At 39.9% G+C, this 17,949-nt stretch overlaps 2 protein-coding genes across 2 annotated transcripts in view; both read left to right on the top strand.

Annotated features, from left to right (window-relative positions):
* Window positions 1–6,140, top strand: part of INTS2 (integrator complex subunit 2) — a 45,831-nt gene extending 39,691 nt beyond the window's left edge. Inside the window, exons 23-25 of the mRNA XM_036755924.1 lie at window positions 3,109–3,214; window positions 4,329–4,505; window positions 4,719–6,140. Coding sequence (XP_036611819.1) covers window positions 3,109–3,214; window positions 4,329–4,505; window positions 4,719–4,888 — 453 coding nt within the window. The 3' untranslated portion in view covers window positions 4,889–6,140. The remainder of the gene's footprint in view (window positions 1–3,108; window positions 3,215–4,328; window positions 4,506–4,718) is intronic.
* A 1,928-nt stretch (window positions 6,141–8,068) lies between these two features.
* The window catches only part of BRIP1 (BRCA1 interacting protein C-terminal helicase 1), a 219,706-nt gene continuing 209,825 nt past the window's right edge, over window positions 8,069–17,949 (top strand). Inside the window, exons 1-4 of the mRNA XM_036756123.1 lie at window positions 8,069–8,133; window positions 11,205–11,330; window positions 12,815–12,926; window positions 15,083–15,262. Coding sequence (XP_036612018.1) covers window positions 11,238–11,330; window positions 12,815–12,926; window positions 15,083–15,262 — 385 coding nt within the window. The 5' untranslated portion in view covers window positions 8,069–8,133; window positions 11,205–11,237. The remainder of the gene's footprint in view (window positions 8,134–11,204; window positions 11,331–12,814; window positions 12,927–15,082; window positions 15,263–17,949) is intronic.

Raw genomic sequence — 17,949 nt, 5'->3', positions numbered from 1 at the left:
GTGTTCCTTCTCTGAATGTTTTATTTATTTACGTTGATTGCACTTGAACACAAATAAGACAAAACACATCTGCCTTAGAGTTCTCTTCTTTGCTACATTACAATAAGATCCTTTAGGACAGAGATAATCTTCATCTTTTTTTTCTCCAAGTGCATTTTTGTTGACTGAATGCCTTTGAGACATTTTTTTTTTTTAGAGTTTTATTTTTTTATTTTTTTTTTAAATTTAAATTTATTTATTTAACATATTTGGTTTTCAACATTGATTTTCACAACAGTTTGGATTACAAATTTTCTCCCCATTTCTACCCTCCCCCCCACTCCAAGATGGCATATATTCTGGTTGCCCTGTTCCCCAGTCAGCCCTCCCCTCTTATCACCCCCCTCCCCTCTCATCCCCTTTCCCTTCCTTTCTTGTAGGGCAAGATAAATTTCTACGCCCCATTGCCTGTGTATCTTATTTTTTAGTTGCATGCAAAAACTTTTTTTTTTTAACATCTGTTTTTAAAACTTTGAGTTCCAAATTCTCTCGCCTCTTCCCTTCCCACCCACCCTCCTTAAGAAGTCGAGCAATTCAACCTAGGCCACATGTGTATCATTATGTATAACCCTTCCACAATACTCATGTTGTGAAAGGCTAACTACATTTTCCTCCTTCCCAACCCATCCTACTTTATTGAATTTTCTCCCTTGACCCTGTCCCCTTTCCAAAGTGTTTGTTTTGATTACCTCTACCCCCATCTGCCCTCTCCTGCATCATCCCCCCCCCTTTTATTTTTTTTTATCTTCCTCCCTCTTCTTTCCTGTGGGGTAAGATACTCAACTGAGTATGTATGGTATTCCCTCTTCAGGCCAAATCTGATGAGAGCAAGGTTCACTCATTCCCCCCTCGCCTGCCCTTTCCCTCCTCCCACAGAGCTGCTTCCTCTTGCCACCTTTATGCGAGATAATCCACCCCATTCTATCTTTCCCTATCTCCCTCTCTCAGTATGTTGCTCTCTCATCCCTTAATTTCATTTTATTTCTTTTAGATATCTTCCCTTCATCTTCAGCTTACCCTGTGTCTACTCTCTCTCTTTTACATATATATCTATATATATATCTATATATATGTGTATATATATGTATATATATACACATAGATATATACATACATACACCTATATATATACATAAACATATATATATACATATAAATGCATATTCCCTTCAACTACCCTAATACTGAGGTCTCATGAATCATACACATCATCTTTCCATGTAGGAATGTAAACAAATCAGTTCAACTTTAGTAAGTCCCTTGCAATTTCTGTTTCTTGATTACCTTTTCATGTTTCTCTTGATTCTTGTGTTTGAAAGTCAAATTTTCTATTCAGTTCTGGTCGTTTCACTGAGAAAGCTTGAAAGTCCTCTATTTTATTGAAAATCCATATTTTGCCTTGGAACATGATACTCAGTTTTGCTGGGTAGGTGATTCTAGGTTTTAATCCTAGCTCCATTGACCTCCGGAATATCGCATTCCAAGCCCTTCGATCTCTTAATGTAGAAGCTGCCAGATCCTGTGTTATCCTGATTGTTTTTCCATAATATTCAAATTGTTTCTTTCTGGCTGCTTGCAGTATTTTCTCCTTGATCTGGGAGCTCTGGAATTTGGCAACAATATTCCTAGGAGATTTCTTTTTGGGATCTATTTGAGGAGGTGATCGATGGATTCTTTCAATTTCTATTTTGCCCTGTGGCTCTAGAATATCAGGGCAATTCTCCTTGATAATTTCTTGAAAGATGGTATCTAGGCTCTTTTTTTTGATCATGGCTTTCAGGTAGTCCAATAATTTTTAAATTATCTCTCCTGGATCTATTTTCCAGGTCAGTGGTTTTTCCAATGAGATATTTCACATTGTCTTCCATTTTTTCATTCCTTTGTTTCTGTTTTATAATATCCTGATTTCTCATAAAGTCACTAGCTTCTACTTGCTCCAGTCTAATTTTTAAAGTAGTATTTTCTTCAGTGGTCTTTTGGACCTCCTTTTCCATTTGGCTAATTCTGCCTTTCAAGGCATTCTTCTCCTCATTGGCTTTTTGGAGCTCTTTTGCCATTTGAGTTAGTCTGTTTTTTAAGGTGTTGTTTTCTTCAGTGTATTTTTCAGTATTTTTTTGGGTCTCCTTTAGCAAGTCATTGACTTGTTTTTCATGGTTTTCTTGCATCCTTCTCATTTCTCTTCCCAATTTTTCCTCTACTTCTCTAACTTGCTTTTCCAAATCCTTTTTGAGCTCTTCCATGGCCTGGGACCAGTTCATGTTTTTCTTGGAGGCTTTTGGTGTAGGCTCTAGCACTTTATTGACATCTTTAGGCTGTATGTTTTGGTCTTCTTTGTCAGCAAAGAAAGAATGCAAAGTCTGAGACTGACTCTCGGTGTGTTTTCGCTGCCTGGCCATATTCCCAGCCAACTAACTTGACCTTTGAGTTTTTCAGACTACAGAGTTCTATGTTCCACGTTTGGGGGGGAGGTGCCAGCTCTGCCACACCAGCACTGCTCCTTCCCCAACCCCCAACCCGAACTGGGCTTAGATCTTCGGCAGGCTGTGCACCCCTGCTCTGATCCGCCACTTAATTCCTCCCACCAGGTGGGCCTGAAGCCGGAAGTAACAACAGCTGTAGCTGCCCCACCTCCGCTGCCCTCGGGGCTGGAAGCGGAACCCCGAACTCCTTCTCCTCCCGCAGCTTTTCCCACTAACCTTCTCCGCAGTCTTTGGTGTTTGTGGGTCGAGGGGTCTGGTAACTGCTGCAGCTCACTGATCCAGGGCGCTAGAGCCCCCTCCGCCCGGCTTCTGGTCTGGATGTTCCACGCCGCTCAGGCTGGGCTCTGCTCCACTCCGTTCCCAGCTCCCAGGTCTGTGTGGGATAGACCTCACCCAGAGACCATCCAGGCTGTCCTGGGCTGGAGCCCTGCTTCCCTCTGCTGTTTTGTGGGTTCTGCCGTTCTAGAATTGGTTCAGAGCCATTTTTTATAGGTTTTTGGAGGGGCTCGGTACCGAGCTCACTCCAGTCCCTGCTTACCAGCCTCCATCTTCCTTTGAGACATTTTAATATTTCACTTTTGCTCTTCAGGTATTTGCTATCCAGCTGCTTTCTTACTTATGTATCCAGTATGCATTACCAAAGTCATTGAGTGTGGCTCGATTAGCTATCAATGTCATGGGAACAATGCTGACAGGTATGTTACTGGACCACCAAGAGACATAGTTCGATTTGTAAGTTTCACTGATTTTAGTAAGATGACTCAAGTTGTTGTAAATGTTAAAACTTCATCATTTTACGTATTTTTAAATGATAGACATGTGATCCTAAAATAATAAGAACACATATAATATCTTTACGGGGCACTTTGTTCACAATAATCCTTTGAGGTAGGTAGTGTAAACAATATCCTATTTTACAGATGAGGAAACTGAGACTCAGAGAGGTGAAATGATTTTATGCAGGGTCAAACAGATGTCAGAGCCAGGAATTTGTACCAGAATCTTCTTGACTTTAATGCTTTCTCTACCACACCATGCTGCCTCTCTGAAGTTTTGTGTTATCCTAAATATGATTTATGGTTAGTTTAAAGTTGCTGAGCTGATAAGCCATCACAGTATACCTTGTAATTTGTGAATTAATTTCTATTATTGGTAATGACTGCTTACATATAAAATAAATTTTTTTAAGTCACTGTATAGCTATCTTATCTATGATAGATATGATGGATTTACAGTGACTTAAAAAACTTGTCATATTCTTAAGTGAGGTTAATGGCTAACTTACCTTCCATATATAATTACCTGTAGCTCTTATAATTAATATATATGAATAAGAACTTAAAAATAATAGCTAATGTCTTATCTCTAATTCATGCCACTTTCTGCAGAGAAATTCCAATAAAATATTACAGGCAAAATTAAAGGTTAAAAGTATATTAAATGCATCTATAGATTTCATGGGACATTGTATCATTATTAACTTTGAGTTTGTAAATTAAAATGATAAACACATTTTTGTTTTTTGTATCACCTTCATTTCTGACTATATCCCTCCTCCTCTCTCTGCCTAGCAAGCAGTTCCTTGTAACAAAGGTGAAAAAAGGAAGAGTAAATAAAACACTTTAACAAAACCAATCAAAATATTCTTATGTGAAATTATATGCAGTATTCAGTACTCATGGTCTTCTTCCTTTTCAGGAATTTAAGAAACATTTTAAACACATGAATTATGAGATGCTTAAAGCCATGGTTTGGATATTAGTATTCACATTTTCATCTCTTGAAATCTGCTTTATTTTCTTTCAACAGTTTTAACTCAAACTAAGCGCTATGCTTTTTTCATGCCAACCCTGCCAAGTTTGGTGTGTTTTTGTCAAGCATTTCCTCCACTGTATGAGGACATTATGTCTTTGTTGATCCAGATAGGACAAGTTTGTGCCTCTGATGTTGCTACACAGACAAGAGATATAGATCCAATTATTACACGTAAGTAATTATCTAGGTCTCTTAAAATTTTCATACCGACACAATATCTTGAAGTCTTTAAGCAAAGAACAGTTATGTGGTAGAGAGGATTATTTTTTGGCATAGCTTAGAATAGCCACTGAGGTTTTTTCCAACTCTTGGAGTTCTGTGATTCTTTGAACACAAGACCAGCTTCTTTGTCTTAATTTTGGTTTCTTCTCATTTTACTTTTAGGTCTTCAGCAACTGAAAGAGAAACGAAGTGGATGGTCTGGAATATGCAAAGACTTAGCTTATAAAAATGGAGCCAGGGATATAGCAAGCATGGACCCTGATGTGCAGCTATGCCAGTGTATTGAAAGCACAATAATTGAAATAATAAACATGAGTGTTAGTGGAGTTTAAAAAAGAAATGAATGAAATTGAACCCGTGTGCAGCATAAACTCACCATGATTCTGCATTTGATAGCAACTGTTACATTGAATGAGAACAGTAGTGTCTTGGAATCACAAAAAAAGACAACATACAACTGAACTCAAATTTGACCTTGCTGAGAATTATGCTTTATATCTTGCCTGTTTTTGGATGAAAGTATATGGATCTAGTTTGCCATATGTTTGTCTTGTAGCAGTTGTTAATTGAGCTTCTTTCCAGTGATTTCAGCATCATGTTTAGCTTCTGAAGTGAGAAAAGCATATACCATGCTTTTAATTTTCTTTGAAGTCTGCAAGTAGCCTTTATGTTCGTTTTGGCTTTCAGCTCGGGACTGAGTGCTACAGTGATGATGACAAAGAAAGAAGAATCAAAGGAAGGGAGAATTCAGGGAAAATCAGGGGTTAGTTAGCCAAATAGAAACCTCAAGGACTTGCAGTACAAATAATGCAAGGTGAATTCTCGTTCTCAAGGATTAGTGTTAAGAAGACTAAGAAAAGCAAATTGCTTTTCTAAATGATTTCCATGGAATTGCAGATGAGGACTTTAAAAATTTTACATATATGCTTCAATTATTGCTGTCATGTGAAGCCATATGTCAGAGGTACTTGAATAATTTGGAATTTTGTGATACTGGTTTAAAAGTGTTTGCAGAAACACCTTTTTGCAAAGCAGATCCTGAAAGGTCTACAAAGCAGATCCTTGAAAGGTCTAAGTTAGTTTTTAAAAAATGCTTATTTTTATAATGTTAATTAACTTATCTAATGTTTAGAGGGGCAAAGTTCAAAGATATCTAATTAAACAAAAATTACAGCAATAAAACCCATTGAATTAGTGATCTCTTGGTTTGTCATTGAGAATTCTGCATTTCAGGAAGTCTTTGGCAAAAAAAAAAAACTTCTGTGTTTGTGCACGTGCTCATAATAATTGTGATCCTCAGGAAAATTGGGTGGTGGGGAATGTCATCGTACATAGTAAGTCATATTGTAGTCCTATGTGGGTAACTTTCCTTTAAGTTAGATATTCTTATGTGAAGTCAGGGCCCCTCATCTTCATTTTGTATGCCGAAGAAGTCAGTGTCCAAATTTAGATACATTTTTCTTTGGTTTCTTTGGTGCACAAGGATGATAAATCCTTGCACCCTCAACGGACCCCTTTGCTTGTACATAAAAGTAAATAGAGTGTTAAGAGAGTATCACACTGCAGTAAAGGAATTTAACTTTCCTCTTGGTGTATAGTTATATCTCATTTCCTTCCTTTGTAAAATGGGATTATATTGTCCTTACCTCGTTAGGAGAGTCAAATAAGAAGAAATTTTTCAAGATCCATTAAGTGTACAATATCACATTTCATAATATATTTATAACTTCTTATATGTAACTTTTGGTTAACAATCCTAGGGTAAAATGAAAGCATTTAAACTTAATAGCATTGTAGGAATTTTCATATTTTTAATTAAACCAGTTTTATATTCCCATAAAGAAACAACTGTTGCTGCTTTCTTTTAAAAACTTCAACCTTGGAATAGTTTGGGTGCATAGGCTGTCTTTTTCTTGGAGTTCAGAAAAGGTTGAAGTATATTTTCTAACTAAACGAACAATGCACATTCCAATCAATTTTTTTTTTCAAAGACTACTGGTTACAACTTGCTGTTACATATTTGTTGATCTGTAAATAAAAAATGTAAATACATTAGCAAATTTTATTATTCATGTATTTTATGTTAAAGTCAAATTTGTCACGATGCAATATAATATTTTTGATTTAAGGAAAAATGTGTGCAACTTTTGAATATTTGTTTATAAACACTCATACTCTTGGTATCAAATGGACTTGAATTTCTCTTTTGTGCATTACTTCAAATTACTTTTGAACCAAGAACTGCACTTCCTAGTATGTCTTCCTTTATTTATGTTAGCCAGTCAATCAGTACGCATTTATTAACCACTAGGCACTATTAAATGCTGGAAATAAAGAGGCAGAAGACAGTCTCTACCCTCAAGAAGCTCACAAGCTAATGGGGAAGACAAGCAAAACGATATATAGAAATAAGCTTTATACAGGATGAATATTTATTTTGAGTACTTGAGGGACACTAAGTATAACCCAAACCCAAGTGTAACAAGACCTATAACGAGAAAAGTTTCCAAGCAATGCAGCTACGAATTAGGAGGAAGGACTAATTTCAGACAGCGATAGAAGATTGTTTTAAGAACTCAATGTAGTAAAAAGCCAAGCAAACTGGATTTCTGACACAGAAAAGTGTACATTATTGCTGTTGAAATTATTAGGACTTGGGACTGCTAGGTGACGCAGTGAGTACAGCACCAGCCCTAGAGTCAGGAGGACCTAAGTTCAAATACAGCCTCAGACACTTAACACATTTACTAGCTGTGTGACCTTAGGCAAGTCACTTAACCCCAATTGCCCTGCAAAAATATAAAAATGAAATTATTAGGACTTGAAATTGTTTTTTTTTTGTAGAGTGCTTTTGGAACATGCTAACACAATCGGTTGTAGGCCAGTAACTAAAGCTCAGTAGGAAAGTTGCTTGGTGAGTTTGGATCCCTGGCGCAGCTTCTCATCCTGCTTACAAGAAACCTGCTTTTAAAGGATGGGGCGGGGGAGCGTTTGGAGTTCTTCCAATACCCGTGGCTGCCACTTCTGAGTCTTCTCAGAAAGACGAGTCTACCACGCTCGGATGACGCCCTGTCGCTGCAAATAGGGTTGAGCATCCTCTAACCTTGGTTACCGTCAGCCACCGTAGGACGGTCAGAGTCGCCCGGGCTGACCTAGCCAAACTGTCTCTGCTCAGGCGCCTTAAGGTGAGTCACCTGTTCCAAAGAAACGGAAGCCACCGGCAAATACTGATTTTGATCAAAGCGGAAGACATTTTCCTCATTCCTCATTTGCCTCACCAGGATTGGCCGCCGAGGTTCAGTCTTCTCTTCATCGGTTCGTCGCGTTTGGTTTGCGGACAGGTCGTCTCATCTTCTCGCAGCGATTGGCTACATGAGGCCAGCCCCCAATTTCCGCACTGCCATTGGTTGGCCAACTTCGGACACTCGCCCGAGGATTGGCTATTGTCAGTTCTCGCCGCGGATTGGCGAGGGGAAGAGCTGGGGGGCGGGAGGCGGGAAGTACCCGGGAAGATTCGCTTTCTAGGGGGTCAGGGCAAGCTGCAGAGGGACAGCCGCGGACTGCTGGCGGAGCGGAGGTAACGGGGCGGGTCTGGGGCAGACCGGGACCCCGAGTCATCCTTCTCGCCGGGCACAGAGGGGCTCCCCTCTTAGCGGCCGCCTTCTTTTTCTCTTCTCTTTCCCTCCCGGGACGTGCGCGGATCGGACTCGGCGAACCCTCGCGCGGTGTCACCAAGCCGGGTTCTCATCTGCCTCGGACCTCCTCTTGAACCCCCAGAGGACGAAAGCCACGCGCACCTCCCCCTTCTGCAGCTCCACGCGTGACGTGGAGGGGATTTGAACCCTGGTGGAAAGAGAGCTGCGCGAGCGCGCTCTCGAGCTCTAGTCCGGGGGAGGGAGGCCGGGCCGTAGCGGGGGAAGAACCAAGGCGTGGAAAAAGAGGAGGTTGCGGGGAGATGGAGGAAGTAAAAAGAGTGAGGGAGGGGGTGGGAAATGAAAGAGACGAAGGAGAGGTTCTGGAGATGGGGGGGAAGGGAGATGATAGGGTGTCACCCGGCCTTGCCCCTGGGACCTGCTCCTTAATCTGTTTTATTCAATTCAACCCACCTTTATGAAGCCCTTTTATGTGGGCTTAGCCTCAGGGAGAAGTCACCTTGGAGGCAGGAAGACTTGATACTGTCACCAGTGTGGACCAGGCTCTTGACACTCAGACCCTGAGTTTACACCAGTTAGCTGCTGATCCAGAAAGTGGAGGATGTTCTCATCCCTGCTTATGAAATCACAGAAGTGGACCCTTCCCCCCCCTTTAAAAAAAATCACCAATGAACAAGCATTTCATTAAAACATCTAATGGTTAGGAAGGGCTGGCACTATACTAGGGCCTGGACTACAGAGAGAGAAGTGAGAGAGTCTTTGCTTTTAACGAGCTTGGAAGGATACTACAGGTTCGCAGATAATTAAATACAAAATAAATACATCGTGGGGAAGATCTGTGGAGATGAGGGGAAAAAAAATCTCTTGAAGGAGTGGCACTTGACCCCAGTCTTGAAGGGAGCTAGGGGTTCCAAGAGGTGGAGTTGAAGAAAAAATCATTCCAGGCAAATCTAAAGACAGGATGCCGGATGGAATGGCTTGTATGGAGGAGCGGTAAGTAGATCAGTTTGGATCATATCTACAATGGTTGGGGAGAGTAGTGTGAAACAAGGCTGGAAAAATAGGCCAGAGCCAGATTGTAAAGGGCTCCAGGTGCCACTATTTTATCCTAGATGCACTGGGGAGCCACTGAAACTTTTCAAGTAGGAAATGACATGGTCAAACCTGCGCTTTAGAGTTACTGATTTGGCATCAATATAGAGGATGGATTGGCTTGGGCAGAGAATGAAAGCAGGGAGACCCAGCAGGAAGCTGTGCTAATATGGACAGCAGGTGATGAAGGCCTGGATTAGAATAGTTGTGGTGTGATAGAGAGAAGAGAGTGGAATGGATGAACACCGAAAATCTGGAGAGGAAGGTAACCAGAGTGGTGAAGGGACTTGAGTATTGACTGAAGAAATTGGGAATATTTACCCTGGAGAAGAGAAGGCTTGAGGGAGCATAATAGCCATCTTGAAGCATCTCAGGACTCTCACGTGGAAAGGATGAGATTATACTTTGGCTCCAGATTGCAGAACCAGAAACAAGGGGTAGAAGTTGCAAAAAGCAAATCAAGGCTTCACATCAGGAAAAACTGCCTAAGAATTAGAGCTGTCCAAAAGTGGAATGAATCAGCTGCATTAGGAGGTGATGGTTTTCCCCCTTGTTGGAAATCTTCAAGCAAAGGTTAGATGACCATTTCAAGGATCTCTGATTTCTGACTACTTTTTTCATTGATGCAAATCAGTAAGTCTGTCAATAAAACATTTCTTAAGCTGCTACTGTTTTCCAGACTCTATACTAAGCATTGCAGATACAAAGAAAGGCAAAAGGCAATGCCTGCCCTTAAGGAGCTCACCGACTAATTGGGGAGACAACAAGAAAACAAACATGTACCAACAAACTATATATAGGATAAATGGGAAGTAATCCTCAGAAGGAAGGCACTAGAATGAAGAATAATTGGGAAAGGCTTCATGTAGAAGGCGAAATTTTAGCTGGAACTTGAAGGAAGCTGGAAGAACTTGAAGGCAGTAGGTTGAGATGAGGAGGAAGGGCATTCCGGGCATGGGGAGAATACCTGGAGATGAGAGATGGAGTTTCTTTTGTAAGACAGCAAGGAGGTCAGTATCCCTGGATTATGGGGGAGGCATATAGAGACTGGAAAGGCAGGGAAGAGGCAAGTTATAAAGGGATTTAAACACCAAAAAGAGAATTTTATATTTGATCCTGGAGGTAATAGGGAGCCGCAAACTCTTGAACCCAGGAACTGTTGAACTTGGGTTACTCATGGAGAAACTTGCATGGTTAGCATTGTCTTAGAAATCTCCTTTCCCTGATAGAAGGCTAGAATCCAAGATCATGGTGTCTAGGGAATTCACAGAAGGTTGGGGTTACTGCTTCTGGAAGAGGTGCCAGGGAAAAGGTGAAAAGGAAGTTTTTAAAAACTGAGGATATCTTCAGGAGCTGAGTTTCATTCATTTTAGGGCTAGAAAGGACCTTAGAGATCCCCTTTTGTGATTTGGCAGGGGTCTTTGAGAGTTACTCTACTGAAAAATTCAGCACTCTAAGGCTGACCTGGCAGTTAATGTCTCTGAATTTCTGCCATGCCATTCCCTTTTCCACTTTCTACAAAATACTTTGCCAGTTACTGCAAAGTTTGTGTGACCTACCTTTTAAGAACCTAGGGTTACCTAATCAGATGAAGGAGCAGGACTTCAGTGGAGGCAGACCAGCAAATTGGAGAGGCAGTGTTGTAGAGTATAAGGAGATCTGGGTTTGGCGTCCGAGAACCTGGTTTCAAATATCCGCCCTGTTGCTTAATATCTCCGTGACCCTAGGCAAACCATTTAGTCTTTCTGGGCCTCAGTTTCCTCATCTGTCAGATGAGTATTCTAAGATTCCTTTTGTGTTCCTATGCATTTGCCATCTTTTCTTTTTGCTTAGGTCAGTGCCTTTTAAAGTCTTGGGGGTTTTGTTTCAGTGTTTTACTATTCGTTTAAATTTTGTGTTGCAGGAAGGAACCTGAAACAAGCAAAAAAAAGTCACAATGTCTTCAACACTATCTGAATACATTATTGGTGGAGTGAAGATTCATTTCCCTTGTAAAGCTTACCCATCACAGCTTGCTATGATGAATTCTGTAAGTAGTTTCCAGAAGACCATTTATATTGTCACTAGAGTGAAGACACTCACAATATACACTGTACATGAGGTTCCTATTGAAATATCCTACTTCAGTTTTACATAGAAAATAATCAGACCAAGAATGGGCCCTGAATTACTAGGAAGAATATGGAAAAAAAAGTCAATCAGCAAACATTTCTTTTTTTTTTTAGATTTTTTATTTTTAGTTTACAACACTCAGTTTCACATGTTTTTGACTTCCAAATTTTCTTCCCCTCCCCTCTCCCCCCAAAGACAGCATGGAATCCAATATAGGTTCCACATATACCTTCACATTAAACTTATTTACACAATAGTCAAGTTGTAAAGAAGAATTATGACCAATGGAATGAATCATGAGAAAGAAGAAACAAAACCAAAAAAGAAGAGAAAAAAAGAGCAAACAGTTTTTCTCAATCTGTATTCAGTCTCCATAGTTCTTTCTCTGGATGTAGATAGCTCTTTCCATCATGAGGCCTTTGGAGTTGTCTTTGAACCTTGTATTGCTGAGAAGAGCCAAGTCTATCAAAGTCATTCATCACAGAATCAATATGTCTGCAGTTGTGTACAATGTTCTCCTGGTTCTGCTCCTTTCACTCAGCATCATATCATGTAGGTCTTTCCAGGTTTTTATGAAGTCAGTATCTTCCCCATTTCTTATAGCACAATAGTATTCCATTACATTCATATACCACAACTTGTTTAACCTTTCCCCAATTGATGGGCATCCCCTTGATTTCCAATTCTTTGCCATCACAAAAAGAGCTCCTATAAATATTTTTGTACATACTGATCCATTTCCCACTCATGTGATCTCTTTGGGATACAGCCCTAGAAGTGGTATTGCTGGATCAAAGGGTATGCACATTTTTATAGCCCTTTCTGCATAGTTCCAAATGGCTCTCCAGAATGACTGGATCTGTTCTCAGTAAACATTTCTTAAGTGCCTACTATGTGCCAGGCACTGTGCTAAGCACTAATCATTAAGGAAAACAATTATGATCACCACTAAGGTATAGCTGTGTTGGTACCAGATCGAGGAACTTGAAGGTGCTTTTTGTAAAAAATGGTTTTTGAATAAGGGCTTCTATTTGTTTTTATGAAATGTATTGCTTTCAACAGTCTGCTCTGCCATTTATTACAAAGAGTGTAATTTTCTACTCTTAGTTTTCATTGGAAGCATGTCCATCTGTGTGCTATGGGGCTAAGTGGTTTTGTGAAAATACAGGTCCTTGAAAAACAAATATTGCTTTTATTCTTCTTCCAATACAAAGTATAAACACAGATCCTTCAGCACCTTTGGCAGAGGTAAAAGGTGATCAGATGTCCTCCTCTGCTGCATGCATGACTTTCCCACCTGGTTCTTCACTTCTTACTTGCTGTTCAGTTGTCATTTTTGATGAAGCAGGCTCCGGTGAGCTAACATAAGTTGCTTATGTCATTTTTTTTTTGTATCCATAGATTGTTAGAGGATTAAACAGTAAGCAGCACTGTTTGTTGGAGAGCCCCACAGGAAGTGGGAAAAGCTTAGCCTTACTTTGTTCTGCCTTGGCATGGCAACAGTCTCTCGCTGGTGAGTAGCTTATAGATATCTTCCAGTCTCCTTATCAGCCTCTGAAAGACAATACAGAGACAAAATTCTGGAGTGAAAACAGCTGTGGTGCTGGAATTTGGAAGACCTGCCTTCAAGTTGTGGTTCTAACGCTTACTTGTGCGTTTGGGCAAGTTCCTCACTTTAGGTTCCTCATGTATACAATGTAAAACATAGAACGTTACGGAAGGGAGTTGTCATTGTGAATGTTATCATTATTATTCATGATGAGGAGGAGGGGGTTCAGGGCCACTACCACGAGCAGTGATAATCCTCTTCAAAAGTCCTACACTTAGGATTCAGTAGGACATGGAGGAGACCCTGGGGCTAGTGTTACCATGCTGGAAAGATTTCAGATACCAACCTAGCAGTGGTCTCTTTTTCACTAGAAGACCAGCTCAGCTAACCTCAGAGGCTCATCATTGGAGGACTGGCCACCAGGTGATGAATATTTTTGGCCAGAGTAACTCAAGGAACTGTATAGTAGGATATGGAGGAGTTATAGTCTCTGTAGAAGGGGACACCCATATGGATGAAATTGTGGATCCTTGGAAGTGTTGAAGAAATAAAAATAAGAAACTACTTTTTATCTAGGTCAGGCCTGCACAACCTGTGGTCTGCCGACGGATTTCAGGTGGCCTGTGAAACGTGAAGGCCTGAGAATGATTTAGGAATCAGGTGATCTGATTAACTCTTGTTTAAAAATAGTCACAGTGTATCAGATGTATGTGATGTACGTTATGTACTGTATGTAGATTGTCATTGTCCAGATAGAAAACTATCACTGAAATCGTCTTTTTGATTATTTAGGGGGTATATCAGGATCTTTCAGTGCTTATTATGACTGAATGCTAATATAGATGGAGAAGGTATGGCAGATTGAATCTGTACTGATCTAAGATATATGTCACTCCCTGAAAATTGTTTTTTGGAAACAAATCTCCAAATTGCTTATTTATAATCTGCTTCTTTCTCACAGAAGTAAGGTAGCTTTAAGAATGAGGAAATGTTTGTACCAGAAGAACACATCTTGGCTCCTCATGAGAATTGGCTCTCCTTGCTCTTGGGATAGGTTTCCTGCTCTTCATCTTTACCATGACTTCCAGTCCCTCTACTCCTCAGTTCTTTTTCAGACCATTACTTCTGTACTGTTTAAACTTTCTTCCCTTTCCCTGTCCATCTTTCCCCCTCTCCACCCCAATAAATAAATAATTGTAGTTGTCCTTACTGATTGTAGTATTCCAAAGGGGAAAAAAGTTTATAGTAGTAATACTTTTGGTCTATGGGTAACTTCAGAAAACTGGCTTCAAGAATGGACTAATGTCTCTTCTGATATCAAAGTTAGAAGATTTTGCCTCAAGTCCTAGCTCTGTCACATTCACTGGTAACTTGGCAAGTGACTCTCTGAGCTGAAGTTTTCTCATTTAACTAAATTCAGAAAACATTTATTAAATTTCTATTATGTACAATATACAGTGGTAGCCAGTGGGTATGCAGAGATGAAGCAAGATGATTGTCCTACTCTTAAAATCACATAGAAGGGATAATCTGTAAGTGCTGTATTTAGGCATGAAAATATCAATGGCTTTATTGAATTTTAATGGTAATTGAAATGTGTTTTGGTTTACCTGAGATCTGTTTTTTTAAAGATTCAAATGACTGCTGAATATAATGTACAGTGTATTAATGAAAATTCCACTATGTGTTCAGAATACCACATTTGAGTGCTTTTATGCAAAAGGAAGAGCTCAATGTGTAGGGATGATCTCACTCTTCCTGTGGCTTACATTATTCTTTAATATTTATCAAGCATTCACAGATGAGTTAACTGCTGTTATCAAAATCACATTTTTATTTTGGTTGTAGAAATATCATTAGTTAATAAAGTACTATTTTAGATATTTGTTCAAATCTCTCTTCTTGCTTTCATCTTCATATAAGTGAGAAATCTGATTGCATGTTTTAACTGATCATGTGCCAACTCTTGACTTATTGGACTGCATTGGATTTAGTAAATAGAACTGACCTTTTTTGCAGAAATTCTTATTTGTTTGTGAGTTCTCTCCATTGATGTGTAGAATCATTGGCAGATATTGTGCGTATTTTTTTTTAAATTCAGGTGTTATTTTTATTTTTAGAAAAGCCAGGAGAGGAGAACTTGAATAAAAAGACTGAAGTACCCTTGCCATGTTGTTGTACATGCCATTTGCAAAATCCCACCAATGATATCAGTGTTAATGTGAACCAAGGAGCTTCGTGTTCTTTCACCAGTCCAATCATGACATCTTCCATGAAAAATGAAATCTCAACTTGCCAAGGTAACCTTTGTCTAGGACCATTAGTATCTGTTTTGGGGGCTTTGTTGAGCTAATACTGCTTTTTTAAAAGTTCAAATAGCTTCTAGCGAGGCAGGAAAGGGAAAGATAGGATTCTTCACAATGGGATCATAGAAGGCAATTGTGGGTTCGTATGCTGCCTGCCACCCTTTTCCGTGAGTAGCTCATTCTTCATCAGTCTTTCTCTCCTGCCCAATTCCTGCTCTCGTAGAAGGGGACTTCAGTATATATATTGAGACATTCTCAAACAACCTAACCTCCCAGTACAACTAGCCAATTTCCCATGACCTTCTCCTTCCGCACACCATCTATACACAGATGGTCATCCCTTGATCTTGCCATCTCCCACAAGTTTGCCACTTCCATGTTTGTGACCTCTAGAATTCCTTTATCTGATCATAATTTTTTTGTCATTCCATTTTCTCCTCTTCCTTATGACCTCTGATCCTGCTCTTCATCTTTACTGTGACTTCCAGTCCCTCTACTCCTCAATTCTTTTTCAGACTGTTACTTCTGTACTGTTTAAACTTTCTTCCCTTTCCCTGTCTTGACCCCTTGGTCAACCCCTTGACCAGTTCAACTCCGTACCATCTTCTCTCCAGCCTCTTCCTGCCTTATCCAGTTGCCAACCTTCCCTGTCAGTCCCAACCTTGTATCACTCTCACCATCTGCTGCTTTCACTCCTATTTGTGTGTACTGAACAAAGCCAGGAGGTCCCTCTTTTCCCCTGCTCCTTGTCTTCTATCACACAGATGCCTTCCTCCACTATCTTCTGCTTTACCCTCATTTCACATGAAGAGATGGCTCTTCTTCTTGCTAAGGCTAGCCTCTCTACATGCACAAGTGATTCCATTCCATCCTGTCTTCCCCAGCAGATTTCCCCCTCTATTATCTCCACTCTCTCACTAATCTTCACTCTCTCTCTCTCTTTCTCCTGACTGCTTCCATACTGCCTGCAAACGTGTCCACATCTTTTCCATCCTTAAAAATCTCTCACTTGTTCCATACATCTCCACCATCTGTCATCCTATATCTCTTTTCTCTTTCATGACTGAACTTCTTGAGAAGGTCCTATATAATTGGTACCTCTACTTCTTTTTTTCTCACTCTCTTAGCTCTCTGCAATCTGGCTCCTGACCGCATTTGATTAAAACTACTCTCCCCAGAGTTACCAGTGATCTCTTAATTGGAAATCTAGTGATCTTTTCTCTCTCCTCATCTTTGTTGGCCTTTTCTCTAGGATACTGTATTTTCTTTTAGCTTTGCTGACATTGATCTCTCTTAGTTCTCTTCCCTTCTCAGTCTCCTTTGCTGGATCTTCATACAGGTTGCTCCGGCTAACTGTGGGTATCTCCCAAGGCTCTTTCCTGAGCCTTCTTCTCTTCTCCGTTAATACTGTTTCTCTTGATCTCATCTGCTCCCATGGATTCAGTTATCATCTCTTCAGATGATTTTTAGATCTATTTATCCAGCCCTAACCACTCTCCCGACTTCCAGTATTACATTTACAACTTCCTTTTAGTCATCTTGAACTGGATGTTCTATAGACATCTTAAATTCAGCATATCCAAAACTGAACTTATTATATTTCTCCCCAAACCCTCCCTTTTCCTAACTTCCCTCTTACTATCAAGGATGTGGCCCAACACCCAATTGTTATCCTCCACATTTCACTTTCTCTTACTCCTTGGCTTTGAAGACACTTCATTATATTGCCTTTTCCCCATCTCTAGCATCATTCCTTTTCTCTCTCTGTCTGTGTCTCCTTTTCTTGCTTCCTAAATATTCTCAGTTTTTTTCCTTTTTTCTACCAAGATTATGGCCTTGACACTCATTTATTCTGACATCTTTAACCCAGCAGGGTTCTTAACCTGAGGGCCCATGAATTTTTGAAAAAAAGTTTAATAACTGCATTTTAATATAATTAATAAAATTGGTTTACTTCTGACACAAAGGAAAAATATTTTACTTTAAACATTTAAAACATAATTCTGAGAAGGGGTAGATAAGCTTCACTGGACTGCCAAAGGAATTCATGATACATAGAAGGTTAAGAAACTTTGAACTAACCTCTATTTCTAGCTCTTAACTCTCAGGCTTCATGCTTACATTTCTAGCTACTTGCTGGACTAGATTGATAGCCTATTATCAACTCATGTTCCAAACTGAACTAATCATATTCCTCTCAAGGCTCTCACACTTGTTTGTCTTCTTGACATCTTTCTTTTAATGGCACCATCAGTCTCATTACTTAGACTTGAATCCTTGTCTTTTGTCTCTTCCTTTGCATTTTATCAGTCTTCCAATTTTGTCAGTTTTAATTCCCTAATATCATTACCGCCTTCTTTTATTCTCTGATCCCTTGTTTAGGCACTTGCAGCTCACTGAGAATATTACAGTTGGTTTTATCTAATCTTGGCTTCCATTCTCTACCCCTCTAATCCATCCTGTATCCTGCTACTAAATTTGTCTTAAATCGCTGCTCCGATCATGTTACTGATCATTACTGACAATCCAGTCCAGTCTTCTAGTCCAACCACAAATCTTTTCTAGGTACGCACTATAAAAATAACATAATCCTTTCTCCTAAGGGGCTTCCAACATAATAGTTGCGAACACCTTCTTTTTACAGATGAGGAAACGGAGACCCAGATAGTTGTGACGGAATG

Source organism: Trichosurus vulpecula, chromosome 4 (genome assembly GCF_011100635.1).
Source record: "Trichosurus vulpecula isolate mTriVul1 chromosome 4, mTriVul1.pri, whole genome shotgun sequence".
In the NCBI taxonomy this organism is placed as follows: Eukaryota; Metazoa; Chordata; class Mammalia; order Diprotodontia; family Phalangeridae; genus Trichosurus; species Trichosurus vulpecula.
Note: the sequence above shows the minus strand (reverse complement) of the source record. Positions and strands in the feature narration are given on the sequence as shown.